The sequence below is a fragment of the Chroicocephalus ridibundus genome, chromosome 9 (assembly GCF_963924245.1).
Source record: "Chroicocephalus ridibundus chromosome 9, bChrRid1.1, whole genome shotgun sequence".
Lineage (NCBI taxonomy): Eukaryota > Metazoa > Chordata > Aves > Charadriiformes > Laridae > Chroicocephalus > Chroicocephalus ridibundus.
The window spans coordinates 22,049,441-22,071,793 of record NC_086292.1 but is presented as its reverse complement, the minus strand read 5'-3'; the positions used below and the strand labels follow the sequence as shown (position 1 = coordinate 22,071,793).

The window sequence follows — 22,353 nt, the reverse complement described above, 5'->3', positions numbered from 1 at the left end:
GGCATTCTTGCATTTCCAACCCTTCCAAGCGGCAATCCCTTGCTCAGCCCTCCCCCAGGTGCTCTGGGCTATATTTACAGCAGGCATCACTGCCCGGGCTGCTTTTTTTGGCGGGGGTTTACCCTTTTTCCCCCATTTTGTGGGTCCTGTGAGTGGTGGCGTGGCCGGCCCAGGCACTCCGCCCGGGTAAGTCTCGCCTGTTAAATGTGGGGTCTCCTGGTCCACAGATAAGCACATCACCCAGCTGAGGGGTTCACAAAACCCCAGAGCTGCAGAGATTAGGACTGGAAAAAGCCTCAGACACCTGATGCCTCCTTCTCCGGCCCGGCAGGACCGACCTTGAGCTGTCGCCTCCCTCTCCGTTCTCAAAAATCCTTCCTCGATGGAGACTGCGCAGCCTGTCCCAGCTACCGACTGGGGATCTTTTTGCACAAAAGCATTTCTTCATGGCTAACCTAAACCTCCCTGGCTGTGATTCAAGCCCCGCATTTATTTTCTCCTATCTCCTGTACATGGAGAAAACATACCGTGCTCTCGGCACAGCCCAAGACTCTCGGCACGCGTGGCCAGCACGGCACGGCTGGATGTGGCCCTGGTGGCCATCGGTGGCCCTGCCGGCCGTGTGGCCTCAGTCCCTGTGGACCTGGGGCAGAGGGGAACAACCCCAAGCACTGTCTGGAGCAGCAGGGAATAATCTGCCATGGAAAGGAGAGAGGAGAGGCATGTTCTGAGGAGCAGATAACTCACCAGTTGGCACTGCTTTAAAATGAGTAATATCTACGTATTACCTGAGCTCCCTCGTGCCAGGGGAAGACTCTGCCACTGTCAGCAAGACGGTCCCAGTCCTGGCCCCCTCCAACACCGGGCATCACCGTTGATGGCACTTGCTCCCGCTGGGTGGGAGGCTGGTGTCCACCGGCAACGCTGGTGCGGTGCTGCTGGTCAGGCCGTGCGCCGCCAGGGACGGAGCCGCACCGTGGTGGTCAGCGGAGAGAGCAAAGTTGGTTTCTTCAGACCTGGAAAGACAAGCGTGAGCTTGCCAGGGGGAGCTCCAGAGATCCTAATTGCTGCACCCAGCGCTTCATTTAGGGCCTTTTGCTCCCCTCAAAGCGCTTCCACCTGGGCACTGGTCCAGCAAGCGCTTTGTAGGCATCTGCCTCGTTACAGCAGGGATGCGCGTCAGCACCTTTGAGGATTTCGTTAGCAGAGGAGAGCAGAAGTGGGTAACTCCTTTAATGTCACCTGGGTCAGCAAGAGAGCAGGGGGGGCACAGGCTCCGAGCGAGACCTGTCACAGTTCTGTTCTGTACAGGCCTTCAGTATCAATAAAATAGTGATAAACAAAAAAAAAATGATGATACAATAATGATGATTTTTTTTTTTTTTTACCCCCAGGCACTCGCTTCCTTCTCTTTAAAGGCTAATTCAAAAGAATTTGTAAACACAGAGTGGAAAGTGTGTGTGCTTACATGGGCTGCAGGAAACAAAATGTGACATGATATATAGGACTTGGGGGCACTGGTGGGTGAAAAGCTGAACGTGAGCCAACAGTGTGCGCTCACAGCCCAGAAGGCCAACTGCTTCCTGGGCCTCATCAAAAGAAGCGTGGCCAGCAGATCCAGAGAGGGGATTCTGCCCCTCTGCTCCGCTCTGGGGAGACCCCACCTGGAGTACTGTGTCCAGCTCTGGAGCCCTCAGCACAAGAAGGACATGGACCTGTTGGAGCGGGGCCAGGGATGATCTGAGGGCTGGAGCCCCTCTGCTGTGAGGACAGGCTGAGAGAGCTGGGGGGGTTCAGCCTGGAGAAGAGAAGGCTCCGGGGAGACCTTCCAGCCCCTTCCAGTCCCTGAAGGGGGCCTACACGAAAGCCGGGGAGGGGCTGTTGGCAAGGGCATGTAGCGATAGGACGAGGGGCAATGGTTTTAAACTAGAGCAGGGTGGGTTCAGATGAGACATGAGGAAGAAGTTCTTTCCACTGAGGGTGGTGAGACACTGGCCCAGGTTGCCCAGAGAGGTGGTGGAGGCTCCATCCCTGGAGACATTCAAGGCCAGGCTGGATGAGGCTCTGAGCAACCTGATCTAGTTGAAGATGTCCCTGCTGACTGCAGGGGGGTTGGACTAGATGGCCTTTAGAGGTCCCTTCCAACCCAACACATTCTATCATTCTATGATAAAACCTACTTAAAATCACCACTGCTGTGGGCAGGAGGTATCGGAAGCGCACACACCGCTCACCCTCCGAGCAGGGCTGGAGGGGCTGGTGCGGCTCCTTGTCCCCAAGAGTGCCATGCTGAAAACAAAACCCATGGAGGAGCAGCCCAGGAGAACGGGGCGCAGGGTGAGTGCCAGCTGGAGTCCTGCTGCTTGAGGAGGACTCACCAGACTTCACCTTGGACCCAAATGTCCACAGCCCACATCCCCATCCCAGGTGCAATGCCCATCAGAGGGTGCAGCGGGGCACCATCCATCCCACAGCAGGGATGCGCTGCGGGGCTGGGCAATGCTCTTCCACAAGGAGAACGGGCAGCCCTTGCCCGTGTCCCTCCCAAACAGCAAATTCTTTGTGCTTCACTCCATCGTGCCTGGCTGCTATGGTTTGAGGAACCCACAACAATTTATTGTCGTTCAGACAATTATTCTTTCCCCGATGAGCCCTCCCCACCCGGGAAGGGGAATCGGGGAAAACAGGGAAACTGGATGACTGAAATATAAACAGATTTAATAGAATACGACTAAATACTTAATACTAGAGAACCACTATTGATCCTGGTACCAATATAAAATAGACAAGGACTGTACCCAGCCCATTCCATCACCAGAAGCTGTGCACTCCCCGCTGTGGCTTCAGGAGGAAGGGAAGGGCTCAGGGCTCTGGCACCGGGGCAAGGAGTTCTCAGGATCCCAGATATCAAGGGAGAGAGAGAAAGAACTCCTCAGCAAACTTTCTCATTTCTATTGAATGTGCCGTTCATGGTATGAAATAACCCCGTTGGCAGCTTGGGGCAAGTGCTCCTCCTCGTCCCCGCACCTGGGGAGCTCGGAAACACTGAGACCTTGAAACCCGCACACCATAGCTGGCAATAAAGTAAATAGTCTTCTAAAAGTGCAGTTTTCCCAAGGATTGGAAGAGACCTTACTGAAACGTAAAATTACCGAAAGAGAAATGAGTCCTGTGTCGCTCAAACCAGGCCACTGCCCGAGAGGCCAGGGCGGCACGCGAGCTGCCAGCCGCTCATGGTTATATCGCTGCTGCTTGCAATCCTTTTTTTTTTTTTTTAATCTTCTTTTTCATTCCCCTCCGCTCTCGCCCCTCACCCCCCGTGGTTTAAAGTTTTCAAATGAAAATATGCGAGTTGTGACTTGCGGGTAGCGAGTCGGGGCTTGCGAGGAAAGCCGGGAGGGAGGAGGGAGGAAAAGAAAGAGCGGTCTGCTCCGAGTGCCAGCAATTGTTTTTATCCTTTCCAGATGAAGGAAAAAGATCATGTTATTTGTTCGGCGTAAAGTTCCAGATTTTCAGGAATGAAATCTGAGAGCAATATGTCAACAGTCTGTCTTGAGAGCCGGGGTGGATGGCGGCCTTTGTGCTCCCAAACACCAGCGGGGCCGGTACGCTCGGCTGCGAAAAAAAAAGGCTCCATTCTCACACTCTGAAGTGGTGGCATTAGATATCAGCAAGATAATGGGCCCAGGGCCTAGCCCTGTTTCTGCTCCCAACCCAACGGCCCCAGGCAGCTGGCTTTGATGTGCTCATTTATTTGCCTTTTCTTTTCACAGATGATATTTTTGACCGATATTGCGGTTTGGGCATAGATTGGGGAGAAAGCCGGGGCAAAAAAATGAAAGTCATTTTATTGCAAGAGTTGATCAGGAGGGAGGGAAAAGGCCAAAAAAAAAAAAGGGGGAAAAAAATCAGCCATTTGTTAGCCTGCGGGTCGATGTTTCCTGCTGTAAATCAGCCAGGACCCGTGGTCTCACAGCCGGAGGGAGATCCCGCATCCGCCAGGGCGAACCTGGAGGTGCTGGGGGCTGTAGAACCTGCCACCCCCCAGTATTTGCACTTGAATCCCAGGGGAAAAGGAGGGAGATAGCAGGGTCAGGGAGGTGGCCAGTGGCGAGATTCAGCCGGGGCTGATTGATGTGCGGGGCGGCATGTGTGGTCCCGTGCCACGGGTCCGGGAGCGTGCCCCACACGAGGTGGGGACGGTGGGAGCAGCCACTGCCCCTTTGATGTGCTGCCCCAGCTGTCCTTGTCGCAAAGGGATGTGTGGCCAGGCTGGCCATCCTGCACGCTCCTGTCCCCTGGAAATCCAGCCCGTGAGTTGGGAGAGCCCATGGCCCCCAGCCACAGCCAGGACAGGATGGAGGGAAAAAAAAAAAGGAAAAGGAAAAGGAAAAGGAAAAGGAAAAGGAAAAGGAAAAGGAAAAGGAAAAGAAAAAGAAAAAGAAAAAGAAAAAGAAAAAGAAAAAGAAAAAGAAAAAGAAAAAGAAAAAGAAAAAGAAAAAGAAAAAGAAAAAGAAAAAGAGAAGGGAAAAAGAGAAGGGAAAGAGAGAGGGAAGGGGAAGGGAAGGGAAGGGAAGGGAAGGGAAGGGAAGGGAAGGGAAGGAAGGGAAGGGAAGGGAAGGGAAGGGAAGGGAAGGGAAGGGAAGGGAAGGGAAGGGAAGGGAAGGGAAGGGAAGGGAAGGGAAGGGAAGGGAAGGGAAGGGAGGGGAAGGGAAAGGAAGGGAAGGGAAGGGAAGGGAAGGGAAGGGAAGGGAAGGGAAGGGAAGGGAAGGGAAGGGAAGGGAAGGGAAGGGAAGGGAAGGGAAGGGAAGGGAAGGGAAGGGAAGGGAAGGGAAGGCAAAAAAAGAGAAAAGAAAAGAAAAGAAAAGAAAAGAAAAGAAAAGAAAAGAAAAGAAAAGAAAAGAAAAGAAAAGAAAAGAAAAGAAAAGAAAAGAAAAGAAAAGAAAAGAAAAGAAAAGAAAAGAAAAGAAAAGAAAAGAAAAGAAAAGAAAAGAAAAGAAAAGAAAAGAAAAGAAAAGAAAGAAAAGAAAAGAAAAGAAAAGAAAAGAAAAAGAACTTTTCTTGCCTCCTCTTTCCACTTCCCAGAGCCCATGCAGGAGCAGAGCTCAGCATCCCTGGTGCAGAGGCTGGGAGCCCCCGGATGAGCAGTGCAGGCTGGGCACCCCCACATCCCTGTCCCCCGGGAGTAACCTGAGAGGTGATGGGTCTGTGAAAGAGCACCTGCGCATCCCTCCGCTGGGGGACATGGCATCCCCATGGCGGTTACTGCCACGATTTGAATCCCTTTGGCTCCACCTCGGTCCGAAACAGCGGGTCCAGGGATGTCACCTCTGTGCTGCGCTCATGCCTCGCCTCTGAGACTGCCCGCGTGCAGAACCCGCTCTCCTCCCATCCTCCCAGCACAGCCAGCCCCCCCGGAGCCCGCCGGACGGATGCTCAGCCACAGGCTCTTGTACAAGGGGGAAAAAAAACACAACCAACCCATTCAGCAGGTTTTGGTATTAATAACCAAGCAAACGTTCCCCGTGGAAAATTTCATTCTGACTCACAGCATCCTTGTTTTGGTTGAGAAAGCGAAGCATCAGGTAGCTGTGTGCTCGCTCCTCTTCTTCCACACAGGTCTGAAAATAACTGGCAGCGGTGCTGAGCTCTCGCAATTCAGGTTTCACAATACTTAATGTCAGTGCCCAGCACTTGGAATTGTTGTCTCAGCTCTTTAAAGAGTTGGTTCTTTGTATTTTTTTCCAAGTCCCACGGCTGTAGTGGGAAAACTGAAAACTCACACCCAAAACATGTAAAACCAGATGGCAGGAATGGAACTCCAAATCAATTATTTCTTAATTTAAAAATTCTTTTTAATTTAATTCGGTTTCTAAGGCAGGCCTGGCTGCCTTGGAGCCTCATTCACCAGCTCATACGCTGCTGGGATGACGATACCGTGACATTTACAATGACACTGGCTCCTATGGGTGGTTTTTTCCAGAGCCTGTAAGCCGGCACACATGTTCCAGAGACCGGAGGCAGCCTGCTCCCAAAACAGGCTCGCCGAAGGTGAGGTGAAGCCAGGCAGCTTCCCCAGCCACCTTTCCTGCCTCGGCACCCGCCCGTTGTTTGGAGCTATGAGCCGTTTTCCCCCCGGAAAGATGCCCTCTGTGATAGGAACGCTGGGGCTGGGGGATGGTCTCAGCTCCCAACAGAAGTGGGCTTCAAAAGGAAAAAACATCTAGCCCTGCTCAGGGTGGCACTTCCTAAGTGGAGAAAATATAAAAATGAAGGTTTTGGTTCATTCGTTGGAAAGCAATGTTGGTGTGGACCTGCCCAGGGCCCTGCAGAGAGGAGGAGGCTGATGGGAAAAAGAGGGCTGAAACACGACGGGGGGTGAAGCATTAGCACCTTCCGCGCTGGATGAGCACCTCAGTGCTCATCACACTCGGGAAAGGGAGCAAATTATTTTTTATTTAACACTTTGGCTAACCGTGACCACTTGGGGATGGAGCACCACAAACTGCGCAAATCCCTTGGCCAAACGCTCCGCGGGGACGAGCAGCACTCATGGTGGAAACCCCCCCCGAAAAGGGGCAGAGCAGGTTTGGCTGGGCTGGAAGCAGCATCCCCTCATCCCTCCGCCGGGCACCAGCCACCCTCCGAAAAACACGCCGGCAATGGCTCACTCTGACCTTTCCTTGCACCCCAAGTAGCAGCGATTTTATTGCCTGAGCCGCGGCTGCCCCTGCTTGCGCAGCCGCCTCTCCCTTGGGCGATAACGGAGACAACGTGGGGGGTTCGGGAGCACGTCCCTCACAGGCAGCCCAGAGCCCGGCCAGGCGTTCCCCCGCAGCCCCACAAACCATCCACATGCCCATCCCACGCTGTCGGGAACAAGATCAAGAGCAAACAGCGGAGCGTTAACCAAAATGCCATGTGAGGCCTGTGTAAAAGAGGCGGTAAAAGCTGTCTAAACAGCGGTCCCAGAATCCACTTATCCCGGAGTCATTGGACTGAGGACCATGAGTTACTCCTTTAGAGATTGCATTAGCAGGTCAAGGTCACGATGACCAGGGGCTCCTGCCAGACAGTTGCCAGAGGTGGAGTCTGGCAGCCCGTCAGGCAGCGGGATCAAGCAGTCTCCTTGAAAATAATTAAATGATCTGTATCTTGCCTAAAACGATCATCCTTTAAAGGCTGTAAAAAAACCTTTCAGGTGAGTGGCGCAGGAAGCGCAACAAGGTTTGAGTGATCACGCAGGATGAGCTACAGAGCAGTTATTGGTGGTGGTGGTATTATTATTATTATTATTACTATTACTATTAGCAGTAGTAGTGTTATAATTGTGGTCACCACATACCAGGCCTCCCTTCCTCCCCAGGAGTGAGTGACCGTTGTGGCGGTCTCAGCAGAGGGAAGTGACACCGATGCCATCTGACAGCCAGGCACAGAGCAGCTCGGGCCCCCCCCTTTCCCTCGGCCTCGCACCCTGCCTGCACCCTGTGCCGAGACCCCCCCAGCCCGCTCCCACTTCTCTTTCCCCCCCCTGCTCTGCCCCACAAAACCAGGGACATCAGCTCGTGCCGCCTGCGACGGCCATTGTCGTCTTCCCGCTGTGTCTGTCACCTGCACCCCCTGAGCAGTGGCCCCACAGGGGGACGAGTTAGTCCCCAACTTCAGTGGGCTCTGCCGTTTGTCCCTGGGAAAGGCATAAATTATTAGTGGTGAAATCCTTCAGCAGCAACAGCACGAGGGGAAGCGGGCGGGCTGGCAATAGTTTCCCCTTGAGCACGACCGCAGAGCTGGAGCTGGGCCTCCGCTTCTCTGCCTTCTTTTTTTTTTCTTTTTTGTTTTGTGTCCCCCCCCCCCTTTTTTTTTGCCCTTTTATTTTTAACCTTTTTTTTTTTTCCCCCCCCGCTGCGGTTGCACATTTGCTGTCTGTCGGGCGGTTTCCGTAAACACGGCACAACTTAGATAATACTAAATAAAGCAGCATGCAAATCCCATCCCCGCATTCGCAGTCCGCAGACATGCAGTGTTTAGAAGGTGCAAGAGCCACGTCTCTATTTATTCTTTCACCAGCAAATAGGCGGCTGCTAAACATTGGTCTCCAAGCTGTGAGACGCAGCTACCCCACGCAGCTCGGAGGATTTTTCTTCCCAAAGCAGCCTTTCTTTATGGACCCCTGGACTGATCCAGCCCCCCAGCAGCATCACTGTGGGCCGGAGCAGAGGCTGGAGCCGTGGCTTTCCTCTCCCCCATGCCTTTCAAAGGGATGGTACCTCTGCCATGGCTTACAAAGGGGGGGTCACCACTTCCTACCCCAGGCCTTGGTCTCCCTTGCTCTCTGCAGGAGCATCTGGAGGTGGTGAGAGGGCAAGGACAGCCCCCTACTCTCCCACCAGTGCCCCCAGCTTCACAGGAGATGGTGGTTCAGCCCCACATGAATGACCCTCCACACGTTCCCACACAACTACAGCCAGGCCAGGAAGCAGCAGCAGCGGTGGGCAGGGGACAATTTATGGAGGTGCCAGCTACCAAAAAGCCAACCGCTGGGCTTGAGCTCCCGCAGGCAAATCATAGAATCCTAGAATGTGCTGGGTTGAAAGGGACCTCTAAAGACCATCTAGTCCAACCCCCCTGCAGTCAGCAGGGACATCTTCAACTAGATCAGGTTGCTCAGAGCCTCATCCAGCCTGGCCTTGAATGTCTCCAGGGATGGAGCCTCCACCACCTCTCTGGGCAACCTGGGCCAGTGTCTCACCACCCTCAGTGGAAAGAACTTCTTCCTCATGTCTCATCTAAACCCACCCTGCTCTAGTTTAAAACCATTGCCCCTCGTCCTATCGCTACATGCCCTTGCCAACAGCCCCTCCCCAGCTTTCTTGTAGGCCCCCTTCAGGGACTGGAAGGGGCTCGAAGGTCTCGCCGGAGCCTTCTCTTCTCCAGGCTGAACCCCCCCAACTCTCTCAGCCTGTCCTCACAGCAGAGGGGCTCCAGCCCTCGGATCACCTTCATGGCCTCCTCTGGCCGCTCCAACAGGTCCATGTCCTGTGGGAAGGTGTAGCCAGCAATGGTGCGGACCAGCCCAGCCGCCTCTTCCAAATGGGCGAGCGGGAGTTAGCCGGTGCCACCGGCAGGAGAGCGGGACTCTGACGGAGACACTCACCCCTCCCTGCAAGGGTTTTTCTCACACCTCTCACCAAAAAAGGCTCTAGTGTGGCTCTTACTGCAAGGTGTGAACCAGCCTCCTGGAGACGGAGGGTTTCCACCGTGCCGGGCCGGAGCGCGGGGCGTCGGGCAGGCGGGCTGGCCGCGGCAGGCAACGCAGCAGAGCGTCTGGGGCAGCACCGAAATCCTCCCACTGCTGCGATGGAGGTACGGCCAAAGGCACTTGTCGCCTATCCAGAAGTCACGTGGCTCTGTGCTTTGCGATAGGAAAATATGCAAGAAGTGGGATTGAAAAGGGAAGGTTCCTGTATTTCCAGGTTTAGGAAAGATTTCTGTTTTTCCAGGCTCCGTAACTACAACAGAGCGCCCACAGACCCCCTGCAAAGCACCCACAGCTCCCCCCTGGCTGCCAGGCTCCCCGCACCTTCACCGCTGAGCGGGCGCCGCAGCGCCCTGCCCCACACCTTGCCACTCTGCCAAGTGACACTGGAGTCAGATCCTGTCCCAGGATGTTGCATCCCAAGCCCACGCAGCAGACACTGCCCCTCAATCCGGTGCCACGGGGGAACGGGACAAGGATCGCGGCATACCTGGGCCCTTAGCACCCAAATGCGTCAGGCCGTGCCCCCGTGCCTCTGCGTCACTGGCTCCCCAAAACAAGGCCAGGTGGCTGGCGGCCATCGCAGGCCTCCACCACCCTGTCATCCTTCCCTTGCTGTAAGTTGATAAGAGGCAGCAATTAAGGAAAGAGCTGCTGGCCACAGGCACAGAGCGACCCCCTCGCTGCCATCAGTCATTCATTACCAAACCCGCAGACTCTGACCCTCTCTGCAATTATCCAGGCCAATTAGCGCCTTGGCCAGATAGCATCTCCCTGCTCCGTGCTTCCCAGCCTGGTCCTCCCAGCCGCCAGCATCTGCTGGAAGCGCTGGCAAGGGCTTCCATGAGCCACTTTGGTTGCAGCGCCCAGCCTGGGCTTGCTCCAATGTGCAGCAAGTCCTTTGCTGGGGATTGCACGTCACGCAGGCTGGGGATACTGGTGTGAAAGCTCTTCTTCCCTTCCCCTCCTGCTTTATCAGCCTTCCCAGGGGCAGAACAGCGAAGAACCGGCTGGTCGTGTGTTCGGCCCACGCCAACCTGCAGCAAGGGTCCTGCTAGAAGGGCTGCAAGGAAGCAAGAACTTGTTGGACTGGAAATAGCATCCTTCTCCTCTGACACTGTTGTAGGAGGTGGTGCAGGGCAAAGCCGGCCCTGACGCCTCTGTGGCACTGCCACGGTGAAGTGACTGCACTGGCTACCAGACAAAGTGCCTGCGCTGGCTACCACGCTCCGGGGATGTTTCTCACACGCACATTGACAGGCAATAGCGGTGACTCACGCCATGGGTCTGGCACCCTGGGCCAAATCCTGGATCCTTCTGCAGGTTTCAGCTCAACATTATGAGTCACTTACTTATGCCACCATCCTCCCTTTACTTGTTTTTCTTTTCTGGAAAACATTGTTTTTCCTTCAAATGGGAACAAATACACCCAATACCGGGAATTTTGCTAGACAGAGTCCAGATGACAAGTTCTCAGAAAACGCGGTCAGCTGCTGAGATTCAGCTTCGAGAGACATCATCCAACGTTAACCATAAACAACGGGGGCAACAAAAATGTCTGGCAGATCTTGAAGTGACACGAGATGCCTGCATTCCACAACAAACCCCTTTCACACCACGGGAAAGGTCACCACTTTAATCCACTTCTGGGCGGAATGTACACACACGTCATTCTTCTTAACATCTGTAATTAAACAGCCTCTTGCTTTGCTATCCAGCCCGTGTTTATTTTCCCGTTTGCGAACATGGTGGATGGTAATATAATATGACACTGAGGGGATGCAGGCTGCTACAGGCAGGCTTTCCACTTCTTTTTAGTGATTTGCCCGCAAAGGGATGGATGCAAAGGGGTGGTTGTGCTGCTTGGATCCAGCAGTGACTTCCTTTCTGGATGTGCAGCATCTTTGCGCGCTGAAATAACGCCAGCAAAGAAGACAGCGAAAGCAAACAGAAACGGCTGACAAACTCGTCGCAAGTTGGCGAGGTCTCTGCTGGGCTCCTACGAAGGAGGTGACAGCCACCAAACTGGGAGGTTGAGGCTAGGTCGATACTTCTGCTATGGAAAAGTCTGATTTTCAGCACTGGGAAATGTGCCGGAACATTCAGGAGAAGCTTTCTGCGTCCCTGCGGCCACCAAGAAGCATCTGAAATAACCCCGAACGGTCCCTAATGGGGCCCTTCCTTTCCCATGAAGCACTCCCGGGTACCAGCGCCAGCTCCCACCCCACCGCCCAGGAGGAAAAACCCCTCAGCAGCAATCATGGGTTGTTTTTTTTTTTCCCCCAAACCTTTTGGGCAGCAGGGCTGGCACACGCTTCGCCGGGAGCCTCGCCGGGAGCTGGGCACGACGGCTTTTGCAGGAAGAGCGTTAGGTGTCGGGAAGGGTTGTGGGATACGGCGCTTTGCAGCCCAGAGGCATGGATGTGTACTTCAGATCCTAGCATGCTCTCAGCAAAACAACACCAAGATGTTTATTTTCAAAAGGATACAATGTTTGACAAAATAAACTATATTTGATTAATAGTGACTGCTTTTCTGGGTTGGTTTTTTTTTTTTTTGAAGGCAGTAAATTTGCTGACTGTATAAACATGCCAGGGACGCTTCATCTGCCTGTATCAAAATTTCAGTTACCTCATCTCTGGGGAATGTCCTTCGGTAACATTTTGACAAGCTTATTTAGGGGGTTGTTTGTGGATTTGGGTTGAGGCTTTTTTTCCCCACTTTTACTTCTTAGTGAAGTCTCCCATGAAGAAGCTGCAGGCTGGAGACGAACAAAACCCACCACTTGTCTTCACACGGAGAGTTTCACCATGTCCCGAATAGAAAACCCAAATTCCCACACTGAGGACCAGCGAGCATCTTCCAATGTGATGGTTTCACCTCATTCCCCTCCAGCTGCGGATTTCATCCCCCTGACACCTCCATACCTGGCTCCTTGCTCAAGCAACAACTGCAGCACAAGGCGGATTTGTGAACTGGCTGATGGACAGCTGAGTCGCCCCCGGCTGCGGAGCCCACACTGAAAAAATCCCTGGATTTCTGGGAACGGACACCTGCTTCTGGGGCGCGTGGCTCGTGACCTGGTAAAGCTTTAGCAGCGTTTGTCGATCATTAAGCTGAGGTGCTGCTGGCAAGGTCAGGGAAATTCCCACCGAGGCACCCAAGCCCTTGGGAACCAAATGGTATTTCTGAGCTGCTTTAGCTCAAGTGAGCTAGAGAGCCAGCGGGCTTGGCCGTGGCTGGTTCCACCACCAAGCTACGTGCTCCGAGGTGGGAAAGAGGTGTCTCAACAGCACACGTGGTTCCGTTTGGAGCATTTCGAGGTCTTTCTGTGGTTTCCTGTGCTTTACTTTAGAGACTGATGCAACGTCTTGGGTCTGGTCCCCACCAGCAGCCCGCTCGTCCCCCTGCTTCCCGCGCCTCTTCCACCCCAGGACTGCTCCCCGCCACCGCCTTCCACGGGGCTGCGAAGGTATCACCATGGACCCGCAGCTGCTGAGGAAACAGGGCAGGAGGCAGTGCGAGGCACTCACCTCCTCCCCATCCGACACAGCGGTCCCCAGCGTGCCACCTCGCCAGGAGCCTGCCCTGTGCCCCGACCGAGAGCCCTCCGAGGCTGGGACCTGCCCTCGCAGTTGCTGGCGCCGTACCCACAGCTCTGTGCACACCGATTTTGTCCCAAAAGCAAATCAAAACACCTGACAGCACAGGATCACATGCGTTCCCCTTACACAAACCCGCAGGAACCCCCCCGCCCCGTGTCCGGCTGCCACGTTTGCAGGCACGGCCAGTGCTCTCTGCATCCTCCGTGCAAGCCAGACTTGGTTTCGGTTGGAAGTCCCAGTGAGTCCAGTCCCACGTCCCCGCTGGATCCCTGCTCCAGCGCGCTTGAGGGCTTTGCTCATGGAGATGAACAAGCAACTCTAAAAAACTCCCCGCAAAACAAAACTGAGACACTCTAGATTTCACTTCCCAAAACAGCATGAGCTGTAAGCACCAGCTGTTTCAAGCAGCTGTTAAGCGCCTTAGATTATACCATTCCAGCGCTAAACTATTAGTCAATTGATTAATGAACTGGGACTTCCCATCCAACAAAAATATTTTGGTTTTAAATTATAATTTGATGCATGGTTAGCACAGAAATACATTACACATGCTAAGCACATGTTTGCATCTCATCACCATCCTCAGACACGGGGAAAGGTACCGGCTTCCCCACCTGGCTTTGTGCGCGGGGTGATGCTGCTTGCTCCTGCCCATTCACGGGATGTCCACGGGGGTGGCAGGTTCCCGGCCACCCCGCTGCTGCCACCAGGGTTTAACGAGAGCTGTAAAACCAGCTGGGAAGTGTTAAGGTTAAGTGGCAGGGGGTAAGGGCTCAACCACCTGAGACTGGAAACCTTCCCCAAGGTCGTTGGCTCTTTAGCTGGCAGCGGCACAAAGCGCCGAGCCTGCAAGGACACGGCGGTGGCAGACGGAGGGCAGCCGCGCCGCCCCGAGGAGCCCACGGCTCTGCACGGGGAGACGCGGTGATCAGAGTCTGCAACAGCTCCGGACCAGCCCTGGGTTTCACGTCAGGGCTGGAAATTATCTAGAAAAGTGGGTTTTTTTCTGATCCCGCCCCCCCGCCCCCGCTGAAGCACCTCCATGACATAAACTCCTCTGATCGGCTGCTTTTCCCGCCGGCAGAAAACCAGACAGATATTTACTCTGGCCACATGCCTCGCTGTCCGGACGCGGCCACCGCCGGTGCCGGAGCCACATCGCCGCGTTATCACGGTGCTGTGAGCGCAGCCAAGACCCGGCCCCGGCATCTACTGTTGTTAGCCCCACACCTCCTATATTATTGCATATATGATACATATACCCATTACTGATATATATACTAAAAAATGTAAATACACTAGTAATAATGAAGAAAAATTGAAATATATCTTGACCATCTGTTAGCGGTTAAACCCGTAAGCCCTGGGACAAGGCATGGAGCTCCGGGTACACACGGGTAGGGGAGGTGACAGTGCCCCCTCTCCTGATGCAGATGTCCCATCCCATGGCAACACAGGTCACACAGTAAGCAGCGGTAATGTGGGGAATCAAACAAGGACCAATTATTCCTTATTTCTCATGACATGGGAACGGAACACTGCCCAAAACTGAACGCCAGCTTTACTTCACCTTGGTGGCCAAGGCATCCCTTGCAAAAACCCATGTTAAAACATGTGCACAAAACCACCACAGGGTAAAAGTCAGCAGCTTTTTTTTTCAAGTTATAATGCGTTATTTTATAAACTTGGCAGGTAGCAGGCTCAGAGGCTGCTTTTTTGTGATCTCTTATCACAACAAAGTCTCCAACAAGCCTAGCTTTGCTAAACAGCGTGTGCGTGCAACGGGAAACCGGGCTCAGCGTGCTACAGAGGGGTCTGCTGAGAAGCGCCGGTGTTGTGCTGTGGGGGCTTGGTGATGTGCAGGGGGGGAAACCGGGGGGCTTTGTGAGACACACGGCGAGGCACAGCCTGTGCCGTCCCCCTGAGAGAGAAAGCAAGCACCCTGGACTCACGCTGCAGAGGAGCCGGTGTCACCATCCCATCCTGCTGCTTATCTAAGGAAGGCGCACACAGAATATTTCTGACACGACGTTAGAGGAGAGAAGGTCCCTGCGCTGGTACTGGGGATACCTGGCAAGGCAGCAGCAGCACGTCATCTCCAAACAAACCCAGCGGCCCGCTCCCACCCCCAGCGCTCCAGGGGGATGAAAGGAAACGATCAGAAGGGAAGGAGCGATGGGATTTCAAGTGGCGCTAATAAAATATTCCCTTTGGTGGAGCAGAGGCTCATGGGCAGAGCCAGCTGCGGTGCGGGGAGTGGGAATGATGGGGAGAGCTGGGCCAACGCGGGAGCCAAGTATCAGGAGGGTTAAGAAATGCCTCCGCCAGCAACGCCGACGGCTCTCCCCGCGTCACCCCTTCGACCCGAGGGCTCCCCGGCGAGCAGCGATCCTGAGAGACGGAGAGGATTGCAATATGGTTTGCGAACACGCAAAATACAAACACGCGTTTACAAATACGCATCACATGGGCACACGTGTAAAAAACCAGCACTTACAGGAAAACCTGCACGGCGCCAGCGCTGCCCAGGCGTCCCTGGCGCTCACCACGATGCAGATGGGACACGAGGGGGCTGAAAACCCAGAGGTTAAGCGCTCCGACCATTAACCAGTGGGTCACGCCAGGGCTTAGCACAGAGGAGCGGAGCGAGCAGCCAGCTCTCCCCCTGCCACAGCTCCTGACACCCCTCACGCAGTCCCAACGCCCCAAATCAGGGTCAGCCAGATGAGCCCCACCACGGAGACCGGGCACAGATTCTGCTCTCCAAACCATCTGATCGCACGGTTCGGATTTATCTACTTTCTCCCACGCATAAAGCTGCTTTTAAAAAGGTCCGAGGCACATGAGTATTTAAAGCATGCATTTGCACGTGTGCGTGCACGCGTACGTGCGCACACTGCGGCTTAAGATACTGCGGACATAATCGCTCTAATAAAGGCAGTGTCTTAAACAGCAATATGTAACCATTTTGGCCAGGAACCAAACCAAACACTGCCTGGCCCCGGCCCGTCTGTTTAATCAGACTAAGCCAAGCCTTCCCCTGGCGCCCCCGCGCCGGGCACCGATGGCCTTTCCAGGCTGCCCACTCCTGGCACAAGGCAGAGCATCGCCTCGCACACACGGGAGGCTACTTCCAGTGCACCGTTTATAGAACAACCGACCTTTATTTTAGAGATAGCTTAAGTAAAGTAACATGCAAAGAAACACGTGAGTAAGAGTTTCATCTGCCTCAGGCTCCTGCAAATCCTTTTCTTTTCTCTCTCATAGCACAATGTGTTGAACGCCCGTTATTCATCCCTGTAAAACACGGCATGTACATCCACGCTGTCTGTCCTTTGGCTGGAGCCGCGTTTGCAGATTTCCCGTGGGAAAGGAGGTGCTTCACTTCTGAAGAATAAAACCAGAGCATTGCATGGGCCACGGGGATGCCGGAGGGGACCAGACGCTTGCACCGAAGGGCTTCACAGGACCTGGCTGGGAGGCGAGCAGCAAAATCACCTGCAACTTGCCACAATGTAAGTGTGCTTTGTGCCCGCGGCAGCACATCTCCACGACAATCCTGGCGCACCACAACTCCTCTCGCACAGCGTCTTTCCTCCCGCCTTATGGCGGAGCTTCTCTCTTCTGTCTTCACACACCCTCCGTATGATGTGCCTGGCCAGACTCCTAGGGTGAGCCTTGAATTTGAAGTAAGTACAAAACCTGCTTGAACTGCAGACAAAAGCTGTATTAAGTCATCTAGGATCAGGGTTCTGATATTTGCTGAGAGTATTTTATAAATCGTAGGTGCTCTGTACCCCATGCATATTCGAGCAACTCAAGGTGAAATATGGTCTTCAGCTTAACAGCAATGGAGACCTCAGTCTTCAAAAACTGCAAGGAACACAATTTAATATCAACCTTCTTATATGAAACAGGATTATCTTTAAAAAGGGCTGTTACGTATTTACTAGTTTACCATGAAAAAAGGCTTTTTTAGGGGGTGAGGCCGTGTGAAGATACCGTACTCTTTTATAAAACCGACTCCAGTCATTTGCCCTGTCTTTGGAAATGTGTATATATTTCAGGAGAGGTTCCGAATGTCTTCCTCATTCAAAAAAAGGCATGGAGAGACACCGAGCGATGCCACCGGCACCGCTCAGGGCTGGTGGCCCAGCAGCAGCGGCAGGACCAGGGCGACGGTGACGGCAGGGCCAAGGCGGGGGGCTGCGCTCCCGGGGTCACTGCTGGGGACCGCGGCGCCGTCTTTGCTTTGCTGATTCAGAAGCTGCTTGTTTGCAGAGGCATCATCCATATCCAGGTCGTACGCCAGCTCTGAAAGCAGAAGGAGAGAGGTGGTTCATAAGAAGTGATGTGTGCCGACATCCCGACACGTGGCACGTCCAGCCCCCACCAAGCACCAGGGCCCCCGGGGCAGCCCGTGCTGGCAGTCGGGGACAGCTGGGTCCGTGCATGGTTGAGGGCATCCCAGCAGGGGTGGATGGGCAAGAAGAGCTTAGCAAATGTCTTGTCAGTCCCGCATCCCGCCCCAGTCCCAGAGCAAAGAAAGACCAAAAAAATCACAACTGTAAGGTGCCCCAGTAAGAAAACAAAAGAGAGAAGGGGATCTGGCTTGCTGGAGACCTACTCCCAAAGAACATCAGCTGAGCTTTGGAGTGGGCGTTTAGCAATGCAAACTGTGTCCGCTCGCCAGACACCGCGAGGCTGCGTGCAGGAGTGAGGAAATCCAGGCGAGCGCAAAGAAGTCCTCCCAAACCCCGAGGCACCACAAGGCCTTGCTCACCAAATACCTCCGGGTTGGAGGACCTGAGGAGCGCTCGGCGTTTCTGCATTTCCGTAGTCTTACGTAAGTATGTGCAAAATATGCTCCTTACAGCATTTTCAACATATCCATCCCATCCCCTGTCCACCTCATCAAAGCGCTGGAGAGCGAGGAATGTGAAGGGATCACGCACCCCGGGCGTGCTGGTGTTGCAACATGGGGACTTTGAGATGAAGCACATGGGAGCTGCAACCCAAGACAATGCCTAGGATAAAAGTTTTGATAGTCCCGGCAGAGGAGCATGATATTAATGGAGAAAAGCTTGTGACAATCCATCACTGGCTGCAAGGGACGTGCTGAGCAGTAAGTCACAGTTGCCCTCGTCTCCCTGAGACAGGGAGGAATAAAAAAGTCCAAACAGACAACGTGGAAAGGCAAGAAAGCAGCAATTCTCAGGGCCAAGAACAAAAAGCCTAAGGTGTTTTACGATGCCATCAGCCAGATCTACCCGGAGCATTGGTACCCGCTGAGCATTTGGACTGAGAGGGTGCACCAGTGCTTGACTTCAGGCAGCGGGTTCCTCGCTCCCCATCTCGTGCTGCTGCCATCTCCTTCTGGGGCCCAGGTTTCTTGCCTGGATGGGAGTCAGTTAAGCCTGGCCTTTGGAAGTGGAGGAAGCCGGTGGTTTCCATCAGAAGAGACCCTGGCTCAAGCCTTTCACAAGTCCTCGTGGATCACCAGCATACTGATGGGTTTGGATCATCCCACCCCACCCCTGAGAAAGAATCCAAGAGGCTGAATAAACACTCCAGCTAAAAAAACGCCGCATCAATCCGACGAGCACCACTGCCAAAGCAAACAGGCAGTATTTCTTAATCAAAAATACCCAAACACTACAAAACAAAAGCATAACCATGTTAGTGCGACAAGTGAGTCAGCCCAGGCCATCAAAGAGGGTCAGAAATGGCTGAAAGGGAGCAGATATCCTCCCGCACAAACAGCGCAGTGCAACCAAAACCCGCCTGGTAAACTCTGACTTCTCCAGGAGATAGCCACAAATGCTGGGATTCCTCTTCTCCACAGTTTTCCTGCTTTTCCTCTTAATAGTGCAGACATGCTGCTGTCCTCCGGAGCTGCAGACCCCTGGGCAGAGCAGGAAAAGGTGCCACCCTGAAAGGGATGCGCCCGGAGGCCACCTCTACCCATCCTGTGCTGCCTTCCAAGCACAGGAACAAAAAGTCTCTCTGGCACAAGGGATGCTCGGGCTCTGGAGCAGTTTGGGAGCAGCCTGGCTGCACCGCCTTATTTTCCCAAGCTTATTTTCTGCAGAATAAGGGAAGGGATTTTATGTTAAGAAAATCACAGCAGGTTATTTTGCAGTTGGTTGTTTTACACAAGACTCCTCAGCTGGTACAATGTCCCATCAGGGCAATGATCATAGAATGTGTTGGGTTGGAAGGGACCTCTAAAGGCCATCTAGTCCAACCCCCCTGCAGTCAGCAGGGACATCTTCAACTAGATCAGGTTGCTCAGAGCCTCATCCAGCCTGGCCTTGAATGTCTCCAGGGATGGGGCCTCCACCACCTCTCTGGGCAACCTGGGCCAGGGGATCACCACCCTCAGTGGAAAGAACTTCTTCCTCATGTCTCATCTAAACCCACCCTGCTCTAGTTTAAAACCATTGCCCCTCGTCCTATCGCTACATGCCCTTGCCAACAGCCCCTCCCCATCCTTCCTGTAGGCCCCCTTCAGGGACTGGAAGGGGCTCGAAGGTCTCCCCGGAGCCTTCTCTTCTCCAGGCTGAACCCCCCCACCTCTCTCAGCCTGTCCTCACAGCAGAGGGGCTCCAGCCCTCGGATCATCTCCGTGGCCTCCTCTGGCCCCGCTCCAACAGGTCCATGTCCTTCTTGTGCTGAGGGCTCCAGAGCTGGACACAGTACTCCAGGTGACCTGCCCTGGTGCGTTTTGGAAGGTGTTTCCACACACTCCAAAGGCTCCTAAACCCTAAAAGATGCCCCACGGGGTCACTGTACTATCAGGCACCCACGTGCTCCCAGGCCAGAGATCTGCAGCTGGTGGGCAGAGCTTTTGGGGTAGAATATTCTCTTATGGGACATCCAGCAAAACTAAGAAAAACCATGGGAATTGAGTAACTACTCTTGCCTTCAGTTTAGAAGAGAAATTTGAAACAAAAGAATGTTTCAGCAAGGTTCTTAACAGCACGAAGGGTTTTTTATGTTCCCATTTAAAATCTCACTGTAATTTATGAAACGTGAGTTCCCGCATGGTGCGCAATGCCGCAGCTGAATCGCATTGGATACATTCAGCCAAAGTGTATCAAAATGATCATTTCAGACATATTCTTTTACACGAGAAATCTTCAAATTCTGGGATTTCACCTGAACTGGAGTAAGGACAATTTTTAAATCACGGCATTTCACCCAAATGAGAATGGTGATTCTCTCATTCATCCCCTTTGACCAAATTTAAGAGAAGAGAACAGAAACCCTCTTGTCTTCAGGGATCGGAGAGCTATTTTCCTAACCTTGTTCAACTGCTTCAGAAGTTTAGTGCTTGGGTGTGCTGTTTGTTTTTGCTGTTCCTTCCATTGTTTCCTTCTCTGGGCTTATTCGTGCCCAATTGTAATTTTAGGCTTGATGGATTTAGCCATACATCTTTTATTTTGTATTAATAATGGGCCCGTAACTCTTGCAAATCCCTTTCACTTAACTTCTCCTGACCTTTGGTACATAGGAGGGAAGGAAAATAAAAAGTATTAGCTTCTAACAGACCTGAGGCAGCTGTCAGCCAGGTCCGGGCAATAACAACGTTAAAAATATGTAATAATCATCATCATATTTCAAATCCAGGAACCCAAATTAGCAAGTGTTCCTAACCAGGTACTTCCTGAGGGTGCTCCGTTATGGTTTCCAGCCTTTGTTAGGATCCCCCATGAGTCCAGGCCACTGCCGCATCCCTGCACCTCCTCCTCCCCGAGCCGCCGGGAGAGACGGAGCCCCGGCACCAGGGATGGAGCTGCAGGATGGGTGGTGGGGTGGCAGACACTAACCTCCCACATATGCTGTTTCAGGCACTTCCACCCAAAACTCTGCCTTTATGCTGCAAAATAACCCAAGAGAAGCTGCTCCTCTGCCGGCCTGCCTGCCCCCAGCCATCTTCTGCATTAAACATCTCCCCTGCCCCAGCTCTGATCACCCACTTAATTTGCCACAGTTTCTACTACAAAGCTTTGGCTTTTTTTTTTTTTCCCCACTTTGGCCTGCAAAGGCTTTTTTTTGGGGGGGGAGAGGGGGGTGAGGGGGGTGTGTGTGCGCAAACTGGGAAAATCTGTTTCTGTTTATAATCAGTTAGAATCCAGAGGGTATTACCAAAAATCTGCGCTAATCACGGGTTCAATCTTCACTCATTTTGGCCCCTCTTGTCCTCTGGGCTGCGGATTAGATAATCCCCTTAAAATAATAGTCAATCATTAGCTCTGCTTTTTTTTTTTTTTTTTCCCTGCATGCAAGCCGAGCGTGCCGTGCCGTTTCCCAGAGCCCTTACGCAGCTGGCGAAAGGTCTCCAGCCCAACACAAGCCGGTGCCTCCGGAAGCATCTTTTGTAAGAAAAGCCCCTCTAACACAAAGCTGCTGCGCTGTGCCCTCCCAGGACGGCAAAAGCAGCCGTGGTCTCGCAGCGTGGGTGACAAAACCTGCCGCCAGCCCTACAGCACGCGCGTTCCCCACCCGCGAAATGAAGCCGGCGGTATTTTTCCGTGGATTGGGAGGAGAATTAGGCGTACAGACTCTGTGCGGGATTATCGGGCAGGAAGGGTTAAAAAGCTCTCCTTGCTGAACCACGCTAGCTTTGGAGCCGGCTACAAAAGGCAGGCGAAGCAGGAGGAGATTGGGTTTGAGTTGGTATAAGTCGTCCCACGGCAGCTGGCGCAGAAGAAGCCGGGAGGATGAGTACTGGCACGCAGGCAGCGCTACAGCAGGCAGTCCTGTGCCAAATCCACCCCTGCCTCCCGAAACACCCCTTTTCACCCCTAAAAGGACACCACAGCCTAAAGCAAAGCGCTGCTAGCAAATGCCACTCTGGCAAATGACCTCCAAGAGGACGGTGCCCGGCTCCTGCAGGCCAGCTCGGCTGCTGTCAGAGCTCGGAGCCAGGGAATGTCGTCTTGCAGGCAGGCATCCGTGCTGCCCGCCTGCCAAGCCTGCCCCGGCAGATGGCTCCAGCGATGGACCTAATATAGTAACAGAGTCGTAACGGATGGCCACGCATGACAACCGCCCGGCGGTGTCACTTGATAGCTCCACTGGTGGCAGTGGCAACGGGTGCGACGGGGATCCCCCCCCCAGGCAAAACCAACGCAGCGTGTTCAGGGAAGGAGGCTGCCGAGTGGGCCAAAGCACTCGCGGGGACGTGGTGATGGCCCTCGTTTGCAAATGATGGAAGGAGCTTGGTGGTGTGAAGGGACTAGGGAATGGATCATGACCATGTGTTTCCAATAAAGCGCAAAACACATCGAGGAGAAATGTCCGAGACGAGCAGGGCAGCTTGGCAAGCTCCTGCAGCTCTCGTGGTCAGTTGTGAACATCTGCCTGTGCACATCCTTCAGGATTTGTCTAGGAAAGCGCACGCTACCATCGCCAATGAGAATTACAGTCTCTGGGGTGGATTGCTTTGTTTAATTTTTTTAAGCAGCAAGCCTCATCAGCGTGAGG

The 22,353-nt window shown here is 53.6% G+C and overlaps 1 protein-coding gene across 1 annotated transcript in view; it reads right to left on the bottom strand.

Annotated features, from left to right (window-relative positions):
• Nucleotides 1–16,084: 16,084 nt before the first annotated feature.
• Nucleotides 16,085–22,353, bottom strand: part of GPC3 (glypican 3) — a 172,180-nt gene continuing 165,911 nt past the window's right edge. The window contains exon 8 of the mRNA XM_063346166.1: nt 16,085–17,175. Within this exon, the coding sequence (XP_063202236.1) occupies nt 17,000–17,175 (176 nt within the window). The 3' untranslated portion in view covers nt 16,085–16,999. The remainder of the gene's footprint in view (nt 17,176–22,353) is intronic.